At 39.9% G+C, this 18,764-nt stretch overlaps 3 protein-coding genes across 3 annotated transcripts; 1 reads left to right on the plus strand and 2 right to left on the minus strand.

Moving 5' to 3' along the window:
• Positions 1-1,520: 1,520 nt before the first annotated feature.
• On the plus strand, positions 1,521-4,079 carry LOC111234616. Its single transcript, XM_022762786.1, has 5 exons — positions 1,521-1,607; positions 1,751-1,930; positions 2,569-2,664; positions 3,475-3,760; positions 3,850-4,079. The coding sequence occupies exons 2-5, from the start codon at positions 1,792-1,794 to the stop codon at positions 3,965-3,967; spliced, it is 639 nt and encodes a 212-aa protein (XP_022618507.1). The 5' UTR covers positions 1,521-1,607; positions 1,751-1,791; the 3' UTR covers positions 3,968-4,079.
• A 1,300-nt stretch (positions 4,080-5,379) lies between these two features.
• On the minus strand, positions 5,380-6,559 carry snrnp35 (small nuclear ribonucleoprotein U11/U12 subunit 35). The gene has a single exon (XM_022762649.1). It carries the CDS (start codon positions 6,499-6,501, stop codon positions 5,794-5,796), a length of 708 nt encoding a protein of 235 aa, XP_022618370.1. The 5' UTR covers positions 6,502-6,559; the 3' UTR covers positions 5,380-5,793.
• A 1,186-nt stretch (positions 6,560-7,745) lies between these two features.
• Positions 7,746-12,313, minus strand: bud13 (BUD13 homolog). The gene is made up of 10 exons (XM_022762573.1): positions 12,167-12,313; positions 11,917-12,004; positions 10,854-10,938; positions 10,527-10,766; positions 9,712-10,016; positions 9,502-9,610; positions 9,151-9,289; positions 8,847-9,028; positions 8,661-8,742; positions 7,746-8,301 (listed from the first exon to the last, which is right to left on the minus strand). Exons 1-10 carry the CDS (start codon positions 12,307-12,309, stop codon positions 8,208-8,210), a joined length of 1,467 nt encoding a protein of 488 aa, XP_022618294.1. The 5' UTR covers positions 12,310-12,313; the 3' UTR covers positions 7,746-8,207.
• Positions 12,314-18,764: the final 6,451 nt, after the last annotated feature.

Consider the following 18,764-nt stretch of genomic DNA (forward strand, 5'->3'; position numbering starts at 1 on the left):
TTTAAGTGAATTATGACCAACTGACCATTCCACAGATTTATTTTATTGGAAAAAAAGTTGAACAAGAGGCACTCGGTTTGCCTTTGACAAAATACCATGTGTGTTTACTTTTCTGATGGTTTGTCATCAAGAAAGGTAATAGAAGTTTTTTTTTTCAATCTATTTTACCTCATTGATACGCAAATGTGTGCAGCAAGTCTCACCACAATCTAATCAGATCATCTACTCCATGCGATAGATGTTTCTACAATGTGTTGTTCTTCATTGATCATGTTCATGAGAATATGACAAAAGAGTTACGACATCCTAAAACGTATAAACGGTATCAACATTTTGAATAGAGGAACACATGTCACCCAAAGAAGCTGCACATTTTTAAGTTTGAATCAAGTTCCTCTAAAGAGTATGAGTTGGAGTATGAGTTGGAGCATGCCCTGTCCAAGACAGCAATGATAAATATGTAGGTGTTCAATAGTGTGCTTCCCTCAGGTGATAATAGCATTAGTAGATATAACACTCAAAGAAAACCTCTACCTACCAAATGCAAGTTTATAGATTATAAAATGTGTATATTTTGTTTCTGCTATGTTTTGCAGGGATTTTTTGTATGGACTTAAACCTAAATTGTGAATGAGATTTGTTTTTTGAAAGATAGGAACCTTATCTGTTATCTTACTACGAGCTATCACTGTACATGATGCACAGTAGGATATAATTCAAAATAGCTCTCACACACTCTCATGAAAATATGCACGCACAATAGAGAAAGTATGCGATAATGTTAAAATAATGTCTTACCTCCCTCAGCCCACAACACAAATAAACCACAGTATTGTAATGAAATTGACTTGCAAGTTTGCAGGAACATTCACACCACAGAATACCTTGGGTTGTATTAGTTATAATGATTCATTGGACTTTCACAAGTGTAAGTCTCCCTACTGAGAAGTTACTGGACGAAACTAATGTGAAAGAAATATAGTTGGGATTTATGCCAGCTGAAAACTGGGAGGCACAGTGCATTGCTGAGAGTGGGCCAAATGCTCCGGGGCAACCACTGAATAGACAACATGTTTTCATTTTCTTCTTTGACAGTGTGGTGTGTGTGACTAAACACAACTGCAGTGAGATCTATTTTATCATCATCATACTTGCTACTATACATCTTACATGAGTCACTGTTGCAAGACGTGACCTTTTAGACATGTTACCTTGGAAACAAGGCTCAGCTCACGTTGAGTCTTTTTTTTTTTTCTCCCCGGTTTAATCAGCTCTTTAATACTGCCTTTAGTACAGCCCTGCTGCAAGCCCTTTAATACTGGACTATGTTTCCCCTTTAAAACTGTCTGTGCAAGCAGCCACTGCAAAGTTTCAGCTCTCTGTTGGTGGTCCGGCTGCTTTATTGTCTCAGTTGGTAACTACTGTATCTGCCAGTCACTGCAGAAGAATAGGATGCCATGACTACTGCCGTAAACAAGCTTTAAGTAGCTCTGTATATTGCCTGACGCACACACACAAACACACACACACACACAGTACAGAGAATTGTAGACAGTATAGGGAGACTACAGAAGTGTACCACATCTTGTGTTTTTTCTACATGTAAGGTAAGCAAAACAGTAACTCTCCTCAGAGCTGTCCAAGGCTTTATACTGGTTGTTATTTGAAAGACATAAAAACTGTGACACTTTTAAGGTTTGTTTCTTTCTGCAACTACTGAATACATTAAAGCTGTGGTCATTTTTTACAGTACTTGTTGGACCAGACACCAAAGATTCAGAGCTGCTGGTGATGCCAGTGAGCCAACAGGACAACGAGGAGCCGACAGACAAAATGTTCATTGAAAATGCCAACCAACGACACCCACGTTGCCACCGTGAATTCTTTCAGCGAAGTCGACCCTACAGGGGGGAGCTGCCGACGGTGGCAGGTAAAGGTTAACTGCTCTTTTGTCCCAGAGTCAGACCAAAGTTTGTGATGTTCTGAGATCAGATTATTCTGATTAAATATGTTGTGGTTCAGGTGGATTAAGTTTTCTTCATCATGTATTTGAATAGTGAAGTCTATGCATAGTGGACAGAATGTCGAAGTTCACACTAATGAGAATAACTAAAATATCCGAAATTAGCACTATGTCTGTAATTTTGCTTCAGTGGAAAATAAAACATTATATTTATATCACATTTATCAATACAGTGTTTAGTGTCATTGTCATTACACATTATTATTTTTACTCTGCAGTCAAAGTAAATGGGCCTAAATGAGCCATGACCTACACCGCCAATTCTTATAATTTAAACAAGGATAGAGAACTGGTCTGGGGGTTTCCAGCTCAAACACTAGAAAAAAAAAGCCTGATTGGAAGGATTTCAGCAGATGTTAAGTGAGGTTAGTCCAGCTGTGGAGATGTTTTCGCTGGAATTACTCCAAAGTAGTGTGTTAAAAAAAGAAAATGCCAATAACTAAACTGTCTCATTTTAACCATGCACAAATACTTTGATTACAGGATATACATTCAAAACGGAAAACCTTGTCTTCCTGTAATCAGGCACTTTTTACCCTCCCCAGGATTTCTCCTCTACCCGGACACTCCTGCTAAAATGGAGACCACGTCACGGGAGGCTTTCTGCTTTAGGCCCATCCCACAACAAGACAGAAGCAAAGGTCTGAAGTCTTATCTCAGCCTGGAGAGAGTAAACTCAACTTATCAGTTTTAAGATAACTTGCGTTTGTGGTTTGTGTGGAGTGTTTCAGTGTTGACAGAGGGCATGTCACTGTGTTGTGTTTAGTGGATATATATATATATATATATATATATATATTTGTGTGTTTTGGAAAAGGTTTGTGCATGAGGGGAAGTGATTTATGAGTTTGTTCTTTCATTTAAAGGTTTAATTGTTCATAATATAAATAAGGCACTGTCATTAGAGTGAAATAATAATAATACAGTAATACTTAAAAAAATATAACAGAAATACGTCCATATAAGGTTAAACTTAAAAATGCTGTCACTTGTGTATCAAAAAAACAAAACAAAAAAAGGATTATACTGACCCATTTACAATTTTATTAATTGCTAAACGTTGCGAGCAAAGTACTGGCTAAACTAATGAGGGTGTAGCCTTTAGTTTGGCATTAAGATATAATGTTACAGGTCCATAAATAAAATGGTATGATAGTTTAATAATTTAATTTTCATTTATCCAAATTAAAGAAGACTAGTATCATACAGTGCAAATGAATGACTCTGGGAGGATTTACATAAGATATTTAGGAATTATAAGCCTTTGATTAAGAAATCAGAAAAAGCCACTGAATCTTTTTGATTGTTAATAGTTAAGATAGGTGTTTTACCACAGTTTTTATATTTTTTCCTGGTGCTGCCTCCTTAAAATGGAAAGATGAGATGTTTCAGCGATATTCAATTACTGTGTTTCAAATGAAACTCTTAACAAGTTTATGATTACCCATCAGGAGACCATTTCACCCAGGGCATGCAGCAGCAGTCCCACTGTCGTCATCCAACATCCTCGAGACAAACAGGAAGAGGAAACAGCAGCAGCAGGGACAGGGAACCAGGGGAGGACGAGCAAGAGGGCAACCATGATCAGACGGGGTTGACAGCACTGAAAAATGAACAAGTTACAACAGAGATGCAGTCTCAGTATCAGAAGGATTTCCCTCCTCCATCCTCCTTCCGCAGGAGGCGAACACCTGCCCTCCCGCAGCCAGACAACATTGGCATCAACCCTGCCTTCAGGTGAGAGCTGAAGAAGTTGCACATCACAGTGGACTCCAGCTTCTTGTAGAGAGCAGTTCATCAGTGTCCGTGTACGTTTTGGTTCACAGGATCGAGTTTAGCACAGTCCAAAGAGAGACTTACCCTGGTTGGCCCATCGTGAACTGCAGGTATGCTGGCAGTCTGAGACCGGCCTCGCCCGGACAACCAAACACTTTTCAGAGATAGTCTTCAACATATGTAAGAAATCAGCTTGCATGTGCACTTCTAGGCAAAAAAAGTTTGACAGAACAGTCACCTCAGACTCTTGTGATATATCCTCGCTATAAATCCAAGTTTGTTCCTGTGATGATGTTACAATCATACAATGCACAGAAATAAATAAGATTTCATAAACGAGTGAAACACATGACAGTTTTGTGGGTTTTGTTTGTGTGTCTTTGCATCAATCACACTGTCTCAACTCATGAAAAGCATATTAAGTCATTACTTTTAATCTTATACTCAGTTTAGACATGAATTCAGTGAAAGTTAGAGGTTTATGTGTTGATGAGATTGCACCTATCTGGAATTATAGTCTTTTCTCAGGAAGTGCTTCCTCATGGCACACATTTGTTTTTTAAGTGTAATTACATTATTTAGTTGCTTTGTTCACTCTGTTACATCAGTGTTACTAAGGAATCAGTTCTTTTCAGCACAAACTTTTCTCAGATTTAACTTCTTCTCAGGACACAAGTGATGAATTTCCCACCAGCCAGCTCAGTCTGATGAGCTAATGGACTATGTGTTCACTGGAGTGGAGTCACTGGATAAGACTTAATGAGCTAATGCTAACACCAGAGCTTTAGCGTTTCACATTGATGACTTCATACTTGTGGTCAGCTTGAGAGAAAACATTCCACTCGGTGACTCATAACTACAATATGATCTGATCCAAGGGCAGGACCCAGGATTAAACAGATGAGCTAAGACTTCAGCAGGAGTCACAGAGGTGGATAACTTTCATCACACTGTATGTTAAAAGACTGACATCCTGCACATTCTAATTTCTCTGTCTCTATTGTCTGTATATGATTATTTATTTTGTCATTATCATTCTTAGTTTCATTTTCAAATTTGCTTTTGACTGATTATTTTTGAATAACTCCACTGGCTACCAATAACAACAAAAATATAACAACAATAAAAACAACAACAAAAGTTTTAATGGTAAGGAATGGAGTTGCAATTTTAAGAATTCAAATTGGTGGCCTTTGCATTTGGTTGATGCTGTAATTTTTGCAATACAATTCCACAGCAAATTTGCTAGTAGCAGAGCTACATATAAATTAGGACAATAAAAAAAAACATTCAATCACCTCTTTCATAGAGCACAATGCAACCCATAATAGAGGAAAATCTTCATACCTTTCTGCAACTATGCACAAGGAAACACACCTTTTAGAGCCAGTGTTGCAGAAACCCTTCAGTGGCTTTTGCCAATTATGATGCTCCACAGGACATTGTTAAACTGCACAACATAGGAAATCTTAACAGATTCAGTCTGATTTACAGGTACTTTATAGGTGTATAATATAATTTAAAAAAGAAAAAATTAAAAATTTTTTTTTGGTATTTTATCCATTTAGTTGTGGATCCTGTTTTTTTTTTTTTTACAGCTTATGGGCTTCACCTGGCTGGACATCAACATAATAAAAAAAAATTAGTGAATTTATTTAAAAAATATAGTTAAATAGAACATGGGTTTTATTGCTCAGTGCACACTACAAAAGTATGAAGGCCTACTAAGTCAGAAATGCTGAAGAGTACCAGCTGAAAATACCCGGTCCAGCATCTACTGAACATCAAGCCAAACTGATATCATGATACCATAAGAGGGTCATCTGTTATAGCTCTTTCCATAGACCAGTGCTACAAGCCTCAACAGTCACACTTTCCTTTACTGTCTTGGGTTAAAAGTTCTCCATTGGAGGCAGGCAGCTGGACTGTGCATCAAAGCATCAAGCTTCATGTGCACCAGGTGAGATCAGTAATTTGGATGATCAATACGGGCTTCATCTTCTGTCCCTGTGCCTGCTCCTGTCACCGTGTCTGCGGTCATCCCTCTCTCTGCCTCTGTCCCGCTCATCCCTCCTCGATCTGCCGCCCCACTCAGCCTCTCTGTATCGGTCCCGGTCCTCCCTGTCTCTCGCCCCTTGTCTGTCCCACTCTCTCCCTCCACCTCCACCACCTCCCCGTTCCTGCACCAGGCCGACACCGAGGTTAATGGGTTTACGGAACGGCCTGTCCCTGCCACCGAACCGCAGCTGTCCGGACTCCTTCTTCCCTCCCAGCCCGCCGCCGAGCCGACGCGGGACCCATCCTTTAAGCGCCCTCTCCTGTTCAAAATCCACAAACACTTCGTGCTGATCCACCACCAGTTTGTTCGCGTCCCGGCGGGCCCGGACAACAGACCGCTCCTCCTTGTATTCAATGAAGGCATATCGTTTGGAGAAGCCCGTGACGATGTCCCGGGCCAGTCGGAGCTGCTGGATGTCTCCGTACTTGGAGAACACTTGATAGAGTTTATCTTCGGTTGTCTGGGGGTTCAAACGAGCCACAAACAGAGTGAGCAGCGGGTCTCCAACAACACCCTTGTTAGGCTTGTATCGGGCACCCATAGCCCTCCATACCGCCCGGTCATGGGGCTCCACGTCCGTCCCGTCGATGCTGCCAGCTTTCAGCGGGTCGTACACCTTCGCTATCGGACTCCAATCAACCATTTCTACCCAAACTTAGGCTAAAAGTCTCTTTCTTCCACACACGAGTTTCAGACGTTACTCACCTACCACAACAGAACAGGCTGTAGTACGTACGTCCACAAAAACATTCCGTAATGAAACGGCCTGACATGTTTTAAAGGTTCCTACTTGACCATTTTATACTCAATGCTGGAAACATGCGGGCTCGAGACAATTGTCCTTATTTGTAATTCTACGTAAATAAAGAGAGATGTACGGTTATTTGGATTTTTTGCTGATAAGTAAACGGAATTAAAGTAACAGGAAATAAAATCGCTCTACAGAGAAGAACCGTCCCCAACTGACCAAACTCAGATTTCTTACTTTGTACAAGCACTCACTGTATATTTGTGTATTTTAAAAAAAAATCACAACTCGTACAAACAGTAATTTACAGAACAAAAACAATAAAAAAATCGCCATATTTACAGGTATACAAGTCCAAAATTATAATTTCTCTCATTTATAAACTCAGAGCCTACTTACTAGTTTCATCTGGGGCTTTCAACCACTCAACTACCATCTTCTTCAAGAGTTTGCTCAGTTGTCATGAGGATGATCTGCTGAGACCTGAACTCAGAAGCTGTTATGGTTTAATCTATAGCACTGTTATGATTTCTCATCTGTATTGGCTTGAAAGTTTAACATGAAAGCTGATTCTTCACCTTGGAAAAAGTAAATTGACAAAACAATCTCCACTAAAGGCCCGGTTACTCTAAAAAAAACAAAGATTAAATGTCCTCATTGTCTTGTACTAAGTATTCCTGTATAACTTCCCCCTGCATGCCATTTCATGTAGGACTAATAGCCTTTTTTACAGCAGACAATCCGACTCATTGGAGGAAAATCAATTATATCATCAGTAATGAAGATGATGGTTCAGTTTCATTCATGTGTTCCAGCTCAGGGCCTTATGCATGCTGACTCACTGAAAACATACTCAGACAATTAAATGGCTGTCATCAATATTACATGTCAAAATATCTGCTGTGAATGAGATCTATATACACACAGCAGCATTATTTGACATTTCATCTGTGGTTAAATTGGGAGCCTGATATTATATAAGCCTTTCGGATGAGAGGCGAAACGTCCAGTTGACTTTGAAGAGCTCTATGACCTGGATGACTGAGAATCATCACAGACACCATTTAGATACACTTTTTGAATTTGTCCACATATCCTGGAACCATAATACCAGAAGGTGTTAAAGATCTGTTAAAGGTCCAAAAGAAAGATATGTTTCTCACAGATGTGACCCTAACCCATTAAAACAAAACAAAAACAACAACAAAAAATACCCCAAACAAAAACACTAACTCCCCAAACCACTGTTTGTGAACACTTGTGATTCAGGGCACAACACTTAACAAAAACATTATTTAATAAAACAGTGAAAACCACATCTCCACATTGAACCCGTTATTACAAAATCATAAAGATGCTGTCACCTCACTATTATATACAGTTATGTTTGTGGTTTATCAGTTTGTAATAATCTGATATCAGTTGTACAGGACCAAACTGCTCTGGAAAGGTGAACAAAATGCATCAACACATCAATTCTGCTGAGTAAATGAGTCTAATCTGCAGCTGTTCTAACATCACAGAGTAGATATCCCATTCAGCTAATTCTCTGAGGTTCAGTGGACCTGCGCTGCTCCTAAATAATCAGTATCTGATTGCCGTTACATGTCCTCCACGCTCCATTTATAAGCTGCCTCCTGGCCAGCTTTTTTGTCTGCCATCCGTGTGTAGCGTTTCTGTTCAAAACCATTTGATCTGCGAGAGAAAAACAAATGAAATTCCATTTTTATTTCTGCAATGACACCCTCAACTCCATCTTTGATTTGGCACAGCAGAGTAAATCTTCAATAAAAGCTCCCTATCAAGCTCATTGTAGAAGCCAAAATTGTGATCATGATATCACATATTGTACAATAGTGTAGGTATAGTATTTAGTATTGTCAATAGTGCAACTCTATGAGATGTAAGAAAATAGTATGAAGAAGGGATCTGCTACATGTATTGACATTACTCCTATTACTAATACATCCCATTAGGTCACTTTCACAGACTCTCTCTCTCACACACACACACACACACACACACACACACACACACACACACACACACAGTACCTGTCAACTCCATCCCAGCGATAGCCTGGTTGAATATTGAACCGGTTTGGAGGTGGTGCTGGACCTCGATACCGAGGCTTCTCTGCAAAACAAAAATAAGACAGTTTACAATGTATACGCTAAGTAAACAACCACTTTGGATCAGTCAACTCAAGGATAAATGTACGTGTATGTAATGTTTCGCACCTTGTGTCTTTGTGCTGCGAGCTTTTTTCCGTCTGAGCATCGCAGCCATGGGATCTCCCTCCCTTTCCTGCTCTCTCAACATACGGTCGAGATCCTCGTCATCGTAGTGACGTGCCAGCGGCTTCTGGGCTTCGTGCAGTGCATCTTCAAGTTTCTGCTGATGCATCTGGCCCTGGGCCAACCTATAAACACACACTGACTTTATATCATGGAAACAAGTTGGCACAAAGCACATTTCAATTCATTATGCGGTCATCACACTCAGTAGCCTTATCTAATGTGTGAGAACTTTATGCAGACTCACCCTTTCCCCCACTGAGCATATTTCTCATCCTTTGCTGCTTTTTCTCCAGCTTTCTTCTTCTGTTCTTCTCTCTCCAAATCCAAATCCCTCTTTTTACCGCTCTTGTCTCGGAACACCGTCTGGGAATTGCGGGATTCATCTATTCATAGCAGAAAAATAGGTATAACGTGTCACCTGAATGAGGATTGCATCATCCAGCTCTAAAGGAACTAATCCCGATTGTGACCAAAGAAATCTGTAAACATTTGGAGATTACATGGATGATGTAGATATGAGATAGAAAGTCCTGTGAGCTCTGCCACCAACAGCTGTGAAGGAAAAGTATCTTAGAAGAGAAAAAGCTGGGCCAACCTTCTAGTGGCTGGTTGTGTCTGTCTCTGCGTCGGTTCTCCTCCTGCTCTTTCCTTAAAACATCTACAGAAACCAGACCTGCCTTCCCACCAGAAAGCATCCTGTGGCCCTGACAAGAAAAAAAACAAACAAACAAACAATGAAAACATACAGCAATCTCAGGCAAATCAAATTTTGAATTAGTCTTCAAACTAACACAATTTTCCTCACCTGTGACTGGCCAGGTCTACGAGGTGGTGACAGATCTTCATCCGAGTCCTTTCCACTCCGCGGCCGCCTCCTGGGTGGAGACTGGTCAGAATCAGAGCCGTGTCTTGTTTTTGAGTGCCTCCTTGGAGGAGATTGGTCAGAGTCCGATGCTTCTCTCTTCTGTGGCTTTTTTCGTGGAGGTGACTGGTCAGAGTCGGAATCATGCCTGTTCTGAGCCCTCTTTGCCAGTGGTGACCGACGAGGATCAGGTGAACGTTTGTTACTTGACAATGATGAGCTGGGCTTTCTTCTGCTGGGGGGTGAATCTGAAGAAGAAATAATTAGGTGTTTAGTTAAGTGTAAAACTAAACACTTGAACCAAAAATACGTTCCTCATGTGCAAGTTGTTAGGCCAGTTGTATTTGAGGGGTGACAGTAAAATCTAGAAAGTATTAGGCTGACTGATTAATATATTGATGTGTCATTTATCACATTTCAATGTAATTATATTACTACATTTTTAAATTAAACTGTACATCCTGATACACAATATTATTATCCAAATTAATATCTATCTGAAAGACAGAGTCTTCTCATAATGATTTCTTAAGTCCATATAGAGTTCTGGCAAAATGAAAATTCAGTGTTTCAGTTTGACCTTTAATTATCAAGCAATCAAATGTGATGGATGTCAACAGGGCAACTTAACTAACTTAATAACGTATACTGATGTTGGAGGGTCTTTTGGTTGTTGTGATGTTTTTGTTGTTCATATTAACCTGCCCTATGCAATAAGAGATTCGGTTCAGCCTCCAATATTGCGTCTAAACACTCACCTTTACTTTGCACCTTTCCTGATTTCCCTGAATGTTGCCGTGGAGGTGACAAGTCTGGCGAGTCATGGCGGCCTCTTTTGGGAGGGGATATGTCTGGAGAGTCGTGGCGACCTCTCCTGGGAGGGGATGTGTCTGGAGAGTCGTGGCGGGTCTTTCTGACAGGAGAATCATGCATCCCTCTCTTTGATGACAGCTCTGGCGAGTCATGGTGGCCCCTGCTTGTGTCTTCATCTTCATCAGCTATAAGGAAAGGAAACAAAGTAAATAACGATCTTCTTCACCACACAGGCAAAGATTCTTTCTACATCTTTCACAAATACCAATTACCTCCTATCACTTTCCATCTGTTGCTGGTTCTGAAGGCTTCTAACTGTTTCACCTCGTCTGGTCGATCATCAATCACCTCAGCTATCTGCGTAGACAAACAAGACAGTTTTAAGAGAACATTAGGCAACATGACAGCCAGGAGTATTATATGCAATGTTGTAAATCAATGAGGAGAACTGCCTTGTGGCAATAATGGATATGGTTTTTCCATCATTGTGATGATGGAGCTCGATTTTCCAGAAAAATAACAATATCAAAACTACAGCTGTAATGATCAATTATTAGTCGATTGACACAAAAATAATGAGCAACTATTGACAAATCTTTTCATACATTTTTTTTTAGTAAAACTGCCAAACATTACCTTGTCCAGCTTCTCAACTGTAAGGTTTTGCTGATTTACTTTATCTTATGTAATATCAAATTGCATAATTTTGGAAGTTTTGTATCAGACCTAACAAGAAATTTGAAGAGCCTATTTTGGGATTCATGAAGTTGTGATCAGCATTTTTCACATAAAATTATTCAGAAAATAATTGTTGGTTGCAGTAGAACTGCCAGTAATGATTATTTTCATTATCGATTAATCAGCTAATTACTTTAAATCTTAAAATGTCAGAAAATAGTGAAGAGAAAAAGGCAGCTATTATTTCTCTGAGCCGAGGTTACATCTTCAAGTGTCTTACTCGACCAACAGAACAAAACCCAAGGACATTCAATTTACTATGAATATATGAAAAAAAGCTTTCTAACACTATCAAAAATGACTTTTCTATCATCAAAATAAATGACTTCACTTTAAAGCTGGTCTTATCACAACATACATTGATGTAAAATTGCATATTCTTTTTCAAGACACGCTTGTCCGTCAACAAAGCAATGCATTTTGAAGTTATTTTTTCTACATTTAAATTAAACTTATCTCTTAATTACTCTGTTAAATTTATATTTTATTACAAACCATAAAATAAACCGATGAATCCCAGAAGAAAATAACATCCATACAATTAAAATGAATGGTTTCGGGCCAAACAGCGAGATTATGCTAGCTGTAAATTCTTACCACTGGAGCTTCATCTTCGTCCTCTTCAACCTCCTTCTCCTCTTGGACCATCTGTTTCCAGTCTATGTCATCGTCTACAATTTTAAGTCTAAAATGAAAGAAGTAAAAATGAGTTTGGTAACTTCACAAACACTTTTCATTCAAAACATGGAGTTTAAGGCAGTGAACGGAGCGACCTCAACTAGCTTAACGCACACTCGCACACAATATGCCCGGCAACAACTTGATTAAAACGTCCCCATCGACTCACCCTTTCTCAGGAACTTTATGTCGTTTCTTTTTAAGCTTCCCCTTTGATTTCTTGGCATCTTCATCGGTGGATAAGTACCGTTTTAGGTACTCAGCTTTGGATAGTTCTGGTCCTTTACCGCTACCAGCGAAAGCGGCCATCATTATGTTTTCGGAAACTACGGATAACACGGAGGGTCATGAACGTCTATTTCGACTGAATCAAGTTCCGGATGTGAAGCCCTGACAAGCTCTAAAATAGCTTGTACCAGTGGACAGATTTTGTATAAGGTCTCAGATGTTTTATTTTTGCCTCATTAAAGTGTACATTTAAATAGCGAATGTGTGTTTAAATGAGTACTCGTTTGTAATTTAAAATTTCAGTCTGGTTTAGGTAGTGACTGGTGACACTGCACAGTCATGAAATATAAGCCATACTGTAGCTAATGGCATGAAAATATGGAGCGTTTGGAAAGAAAAACGTAAAACAAAATCTACCATGAAAAAAAAAACGCTGCCGCAGTGAAAATAAGAATGACTGAATAACTTTCTCAGTTTGTTGTTTCATTTATTTCACTCTATTTCTTCATAGGATTATTTATTTCCTGGTGTCTTAATATTTGACACTTGGTGCACTGGGGCTCCATAGGTTCCAACAATAATCAAACAAACTCATTAGATTTTGTGGGATAGATAGAGAGGATTATATGCCTTTGTGACCTCCTGCAATATTACTATATTTCTGATTTTTGAAGTTAGATCAAATTAAAGGCAGCCCCCTTGGACGTTTTCATGTTTTATTGTTCCCAACATTAAATCAATGTGGATTTAATATGGCTTTTTGGGCAAGGATCAACGGAAAATAGATATCCACAAAGTGTTCTGAAATAATTACAACTATAAATGACAAAATATTTGTTTGCACAAGTAGTAAGTCATAATTTAGCAAAGATTACAGCCTTCAGTCTGAGTGGATAGGTCTCTCAGGTTGCGTGCAGCATTGTGAGTGAACAGCCCTAGCTCAGCCACTCCAGGACATTTTCTTATTTTAAGCCATTTCTGTGCAGGTCTTTCTCTCTCCCACTCTCCCATTTAGCTGTCACTGGTAGAGCAACCGGCCACGTTTTATTGTCTGCTCAGTCTCTCTAATCTGAGCCATTGAAGCTTGAAACTCCTTCAGGGTTTTCACAGGTCTTTCCCTCACCAGTCTTCTTGCACAGTCACTCAGTTTTGAGGACAGTCTGCTCTTGGCTGATTTATATCTGCGTTCATTTAGCTTACTCTAAGGGATGTTCAGCAACTTGGAAATTTGCCTGTATCCACCCCTTGTGCTTTTCAATCAGGTTTTCGCTGAGTTGCTTGAAGTGTTCCTTTGTCTACATGGTAAGAGGTTTTACAGCTGTACTACCTCGCCAAATATTGCAGACACAATGACGATCTCCAGTCGACAAATGTAACTTCTAAAACCTAAAGATCTTTTTCACAGCATACATTTTAACATTCCAAAGCAGGAAAAACACCGGTGTAATTAATAAGGAATTGATGAATTAGTTTTGGCAGTTCTCAAGACTTTGCATTGTGCATGCTGGCTGAATGGTGAGGCTTACTTGAACCCTTAAATGAAACAGAGCCATAATTAATGTAATTAAACTCTCTTAAAGTCTCTGCTGCTGTGACAAGTCAAAATATCTGCTTTGGAAAAGGTGTATTGGCCATGTTCGGGATGTTACTCTTATTTAAGTCAGAAAATACTCTGTTTTCATTTTGACATTAAAGTTTTTTTTTTTTTAGTTGATCTGTGTCAAAAAAGCCACATTACATTTACTTTGATTCAGTGTTGTATGATAATGAAACATGAAAACTTCCAAAGGGTGTGTATCCTTTTGTACATGTGCTGTAACTCAGATGCTCCTCACCCAACTCTGAATCATCAATCACACATGTTGTAATTCTAATGATGGAACACATTAGCTGTCATTATTAACATTAGTAACGTCTGTATCCAACATTACAGAGCTTATGTTTATTACACAGCTTTAAAAACGGCGGAATATCCTGTTGGACCATATTATTACCATCTGAACCCCAGTTCTGTCCCATGGACATTGTATTCACAACAAGTCAACGTCTGACTTTAAACAGCATCCCTTTATTGAAAACAAATGCTCCAGCTTCCAAAGTAATATTTACATGGGAGTGCATTTATACACATACAATACAGTGTGAGCCTCAGCACCAAAAAAGCACATCTCTAAACATTTCTGCTGACTCTTTGAGTCACCTTCATTCTTTCTCATCAAAGAGAGTTACAAAAAACACATTTTAATTCTACTCAGTGCTCTTGGGAGGAAAACAGCTGCAAGCTGTTGACAACATCTTTTTAACATGTGGTGTTAGTGTTGGGATGTTTGCAGATGCGGACAGATGCATAGGCGTGGTTGGATGTGTGTTTGTATGTGCTGGCGCAAGACTGCATGTTTCTTTAGCTATGTGGGCGGTAGAAGGCGAGCAGCAGACAAACGATCCAGGAACCGGAGCTCTTCAGAAACAGGCTTACCGCTGAACACGGGACAAGTTGTTCTGCAGAGGAAGAAAAGTGGGATGCAAACAGTTGAAAAAAAAAACCAAAAACCTCTCTAATATGTCTCCCACTCACTTACTCTCACGCTCACTCCCTCAAATCCGCACACACAATCACCCCACCTACCTGCCTCCACATGGACTTTGGCAACCTCCCCAGTTATTCTGCACATGTAAGTGGTGTTGTGTGGGAGTTTGTCTGTGAAGCCGGACAGGGTCATTCTGTAGCCATGGGGCTCCAGCTCCACCACGGTGCTTTTTTCCTTGAACTGGCCTTCTGCTGATGAACCGGACACATTGGTGTTGATGAGGGACTCTTTGTTGCCAGAGGACCAAGAGAACTCATAGCTGTTGATCTTGTTAGGCTCGGGCTTGACCAGACAGTCTACTCTCAGGTCCCTGTCATCTTCCAAGCACACAGTGATTTGACTGCACTTTGCCGGAATCAGCAACACTAGGGCAAAACAGAGAAGGGTATGTGAATAAACACAAAGGGGATAAGAGCATATGTAGAGATATTTCATTTATGATATTTTTTTTACTAGAATTTATATACCATATATTCTTAAAAATGATTCTCACCTCCCAGCACTCCATACACAAACAGAGACTTGAGCATGATGGAAAAGCACCCATGCAACTTTGAAAAACAAGAGAGGAAATGTGAGAGAGGAAACCACATTGCAAACCACATCATATCAAAGACAATCTAATCTAATCTAATCTTAATCAGCAGGTCAGGCTCTCTAGACAGTTGTGAGGTAATTTTAGGTGAGGTCATGACATCATTCATAGCATGGAGACCAAAAAAAAAAAGAAAAAAAGAACAAAAAGATCCCAAAGGAAACAAACTAAAAAGACAACATCCTTCTTTTGATACAGCAGACATGACTTTGTGATCTGGGTCCCAAGTCAAAGAGTTTGAGATGTTCTGATCTAGTTTGTGAATGTTAAATGTAAATGTCCTCTAGTTGTCTCCAGAACCGGAGTCCACCTTTGGCCAAATCCAATGACTGGTCATGATCCAAAGTGAAATATGAAACAGATGAGGTTTTTTTTTCTCCTTTCCATTGCCTATTTGTTATACTCTTCCTCACATTTTCCCACTGCCCTTGACGCAGTTTTGCACATATCACTATCCTAAGCCTAATATTACATAATGAGTTTTAAATGTGAAGTTATAAGGTAATGTTTACATATCTCTGAACATAAGCATTCTCTCTTATCACGCCTTGCATATCTACGTATTCTAGCCCATTCTTTGTCTTCCTGATGAGACCCCAGTGCTCATACCTCTTCCCCCGAGCTGCAGCCGAACATCTTTGAGGAGACTTACCTCCTGTCAGGGCTGGATTATGTAGCAGCTCCTGCCTTCGTGGGTAATAAGCAGCTGGTGGTAGTTGCCTCCGCGTGCAGCACTGCAGAGCATCTCACTTCTGAGACAAGGTAGCAGCGACACAGAGAGGTGGGAGGGATGAGGGTGGGCCAGAGAATGCTGATTCGTCTTTCTCCTCTGCAGTGTGTCTGACGGAGGACACTGAGCAAGCACGCAGGCAGGCGGGCTGAGACCAAACTCGGTCAGCGTCATTGTTTTTACCAGCAGGGTGTGATGACCTTGTCTCCTTTCCTCTCTGGTCCTCTCCTCACCTTTGTCTCACTTCCAGAACTCTCTTGTCCTGATTTGCCCTTCACATCTCTCTACGTGATATTCTCCCTATGTTTTTCCACTTTCAAAGCTGCGCTTTTAAATTAGAAATGACTTCAACAAGGATTAGAGTGATTCTTGTGATGTGCTCTATATAACAAGTCTATAATTTACATGTACAGTGGTGAAAATATTGACTGAAATTATTATATTATATAAATTAAAGAGAATATAGAGATTTTATTGAAAGCATGTCTGCACAGGGTGAATTTGTGAACCCCCACCCCCATCCCTAGAAATTTCTAGCACTGTCATGCTAAATGACTTGCATATGATTGCTCAGTGTCTCCACCTTAGGGCCAATAAAAGGAATTTGACAGAATGAGTTGAGTGCATGTTCACAGCCTGCATCACAAGGTGACAGTGTTGGGCCATGTGACGTTTAGTGGTTGCTGCATGAGGGTGGATATGAAACTGCACTGGGAAAGTTGAGATTCATAACATGGAAGCCATCTGCATCATCTAAAGTCCACTTTTTCTTCTTTCTTTTTTTTGAGCTAAATGCTACAACAACATGGATGAAAAAAATATCAAGTATAAAAAGAAAATTTGACATAGTAAAATGTTGGCTCATTGGAACATTTTGCAGGTAAACTTATGAATACTTATTTACTCCTTTTACCCATGTCATGGTCACAGAGGACTGCGCTGTTTCCAGCATGCACTGTGCAGATGGTAAGAATTTGGACAGGTCACTTGTTTAATAAAAGAGGATAACACAGGTAACTCCAGTCAATCTGACCTATATGAAAACTCCACATAGAAATGAGTCACACACACACACACACACACACACACACACACACACACACACACACACACACACACACACACACACACACACACACACACACACAGACACACACACACACACACACACACACACACACACACACACACACACACACACACACACACACTCTCTCTATCTACACATATTGATTGTGACAGATAAACCTTTGAATCCTTTGAATTAATGCCACCATGAATACATTTCTCTGTCAAACAGATGTGTCATGCTGCCTCCTACATCATTTCTTTAGCTTTCATCTTCATCTTCAGACACAGTCTAAGACTCTTTCTTCCTATTCCTAGTGTGTGTGTGTTTCCTGCACTTTTTCAGTTTCAGTTTAAGTCATTTCTCACTTGCCAACACTGGATTCCTCCCTTGAGCTTCCCTCCTACGCAAATCATCCTGGCCATACAAGCAAGACCAGACCACTTTTACAATTATATGTCCTTTCAATAATCCTTTAGTAAAATAGATGTATGTGGATGTAATTCGTATGATACAGGGCTTCATATTTTATCATATCTTTGTGCTATACAATGGCCATATAGTCCACATATGTTTACAGGCATCAGATTATCGTTTCTATTTATGTTTTTTTTCCATTAATTTATTCATCTATCAGGATGTGTCATGGAGAAAAAAAAGAATAAATCATGCACATAATTAAAATTTAAATGTATTCACTTTTACACACAATTGTACCATTAGGCTCATCTTGAATATATCCTTAACATTGTCATTCTTTTATTTTGATCTCGGACAGAGGTGTACTTCAGGTTTTGGCTGTTAAACACAATGTTGTGTTATCTTGGAGATTAATTAAACATATTTTACAGGATAAACTCACAGACTGCATCTCTGTACAATATGTGACGTTACTGCAGATGTCACCTAGCTCACGAATAAACAGATTCAGGGTACGTCTTCTTCACACTCCTGCTCCAAGAGGGGAGGAAACAAACTAGACAATAGCAAAAGATATTAAATCCAGAGCACAAATTAAGCAATTAGAGATCACAAGTTATTCGAGCACATTTTTTTTCTCCATGACACCACAGGCTCTGTATTCATTTATATATCAAGTTATAAGTCACCAGCACTAGCTATAGATCAGGTCAGTGTTCAAATCTCTTCATCTCTCTTCATTAGTGGATGGTGAAATCAGGACAACAGCACAGCAGAGGGGGCCTGTAGTCACTGGGAGCTAATTCCTGTAGCTACGCCTCTGTCTGGGCCACTAATTGAGTCTATTGAGTCTGCTCATTTAAAATAGCCTGACTGCGCCTTTTCTCTAAATGTGCACAGCAGCCGGCGGGCGGTTTGCTCAGCTCAGCCCTCACACACTGACAGATAGTTGTCGGTCGGGACTGGGGGTAGGCTATCTCGGAAATAATCTGCCCACGCGTTAAGCTGCTTTATCCCCGCCAAGCCTCAGCCGGACAGAGACTGCTGCAGCTCCGTTACCGGTCGGAGGGAAGTCGGAATTAAGAGTGGGAGAAAGAAAAAGTGACACAAGGTGCGGGGACAAGTTTGAGAAAGCTT

This window comes from Seriola dumerili, unplaced genomic scaffold, assembly GCF_002260705.1.
Source record: "Seriola dumerili isolate Sdu_G_001 unplaced genomic scaffold, Sdu_1.0 BDQW01000449.1, whole genome shotgun sequence".
NCBI lineage: Eukaryota > Metazoa > Chordata > Actinopteri > Carangiformes > Carangidae > Seriola > Seriola dumerili.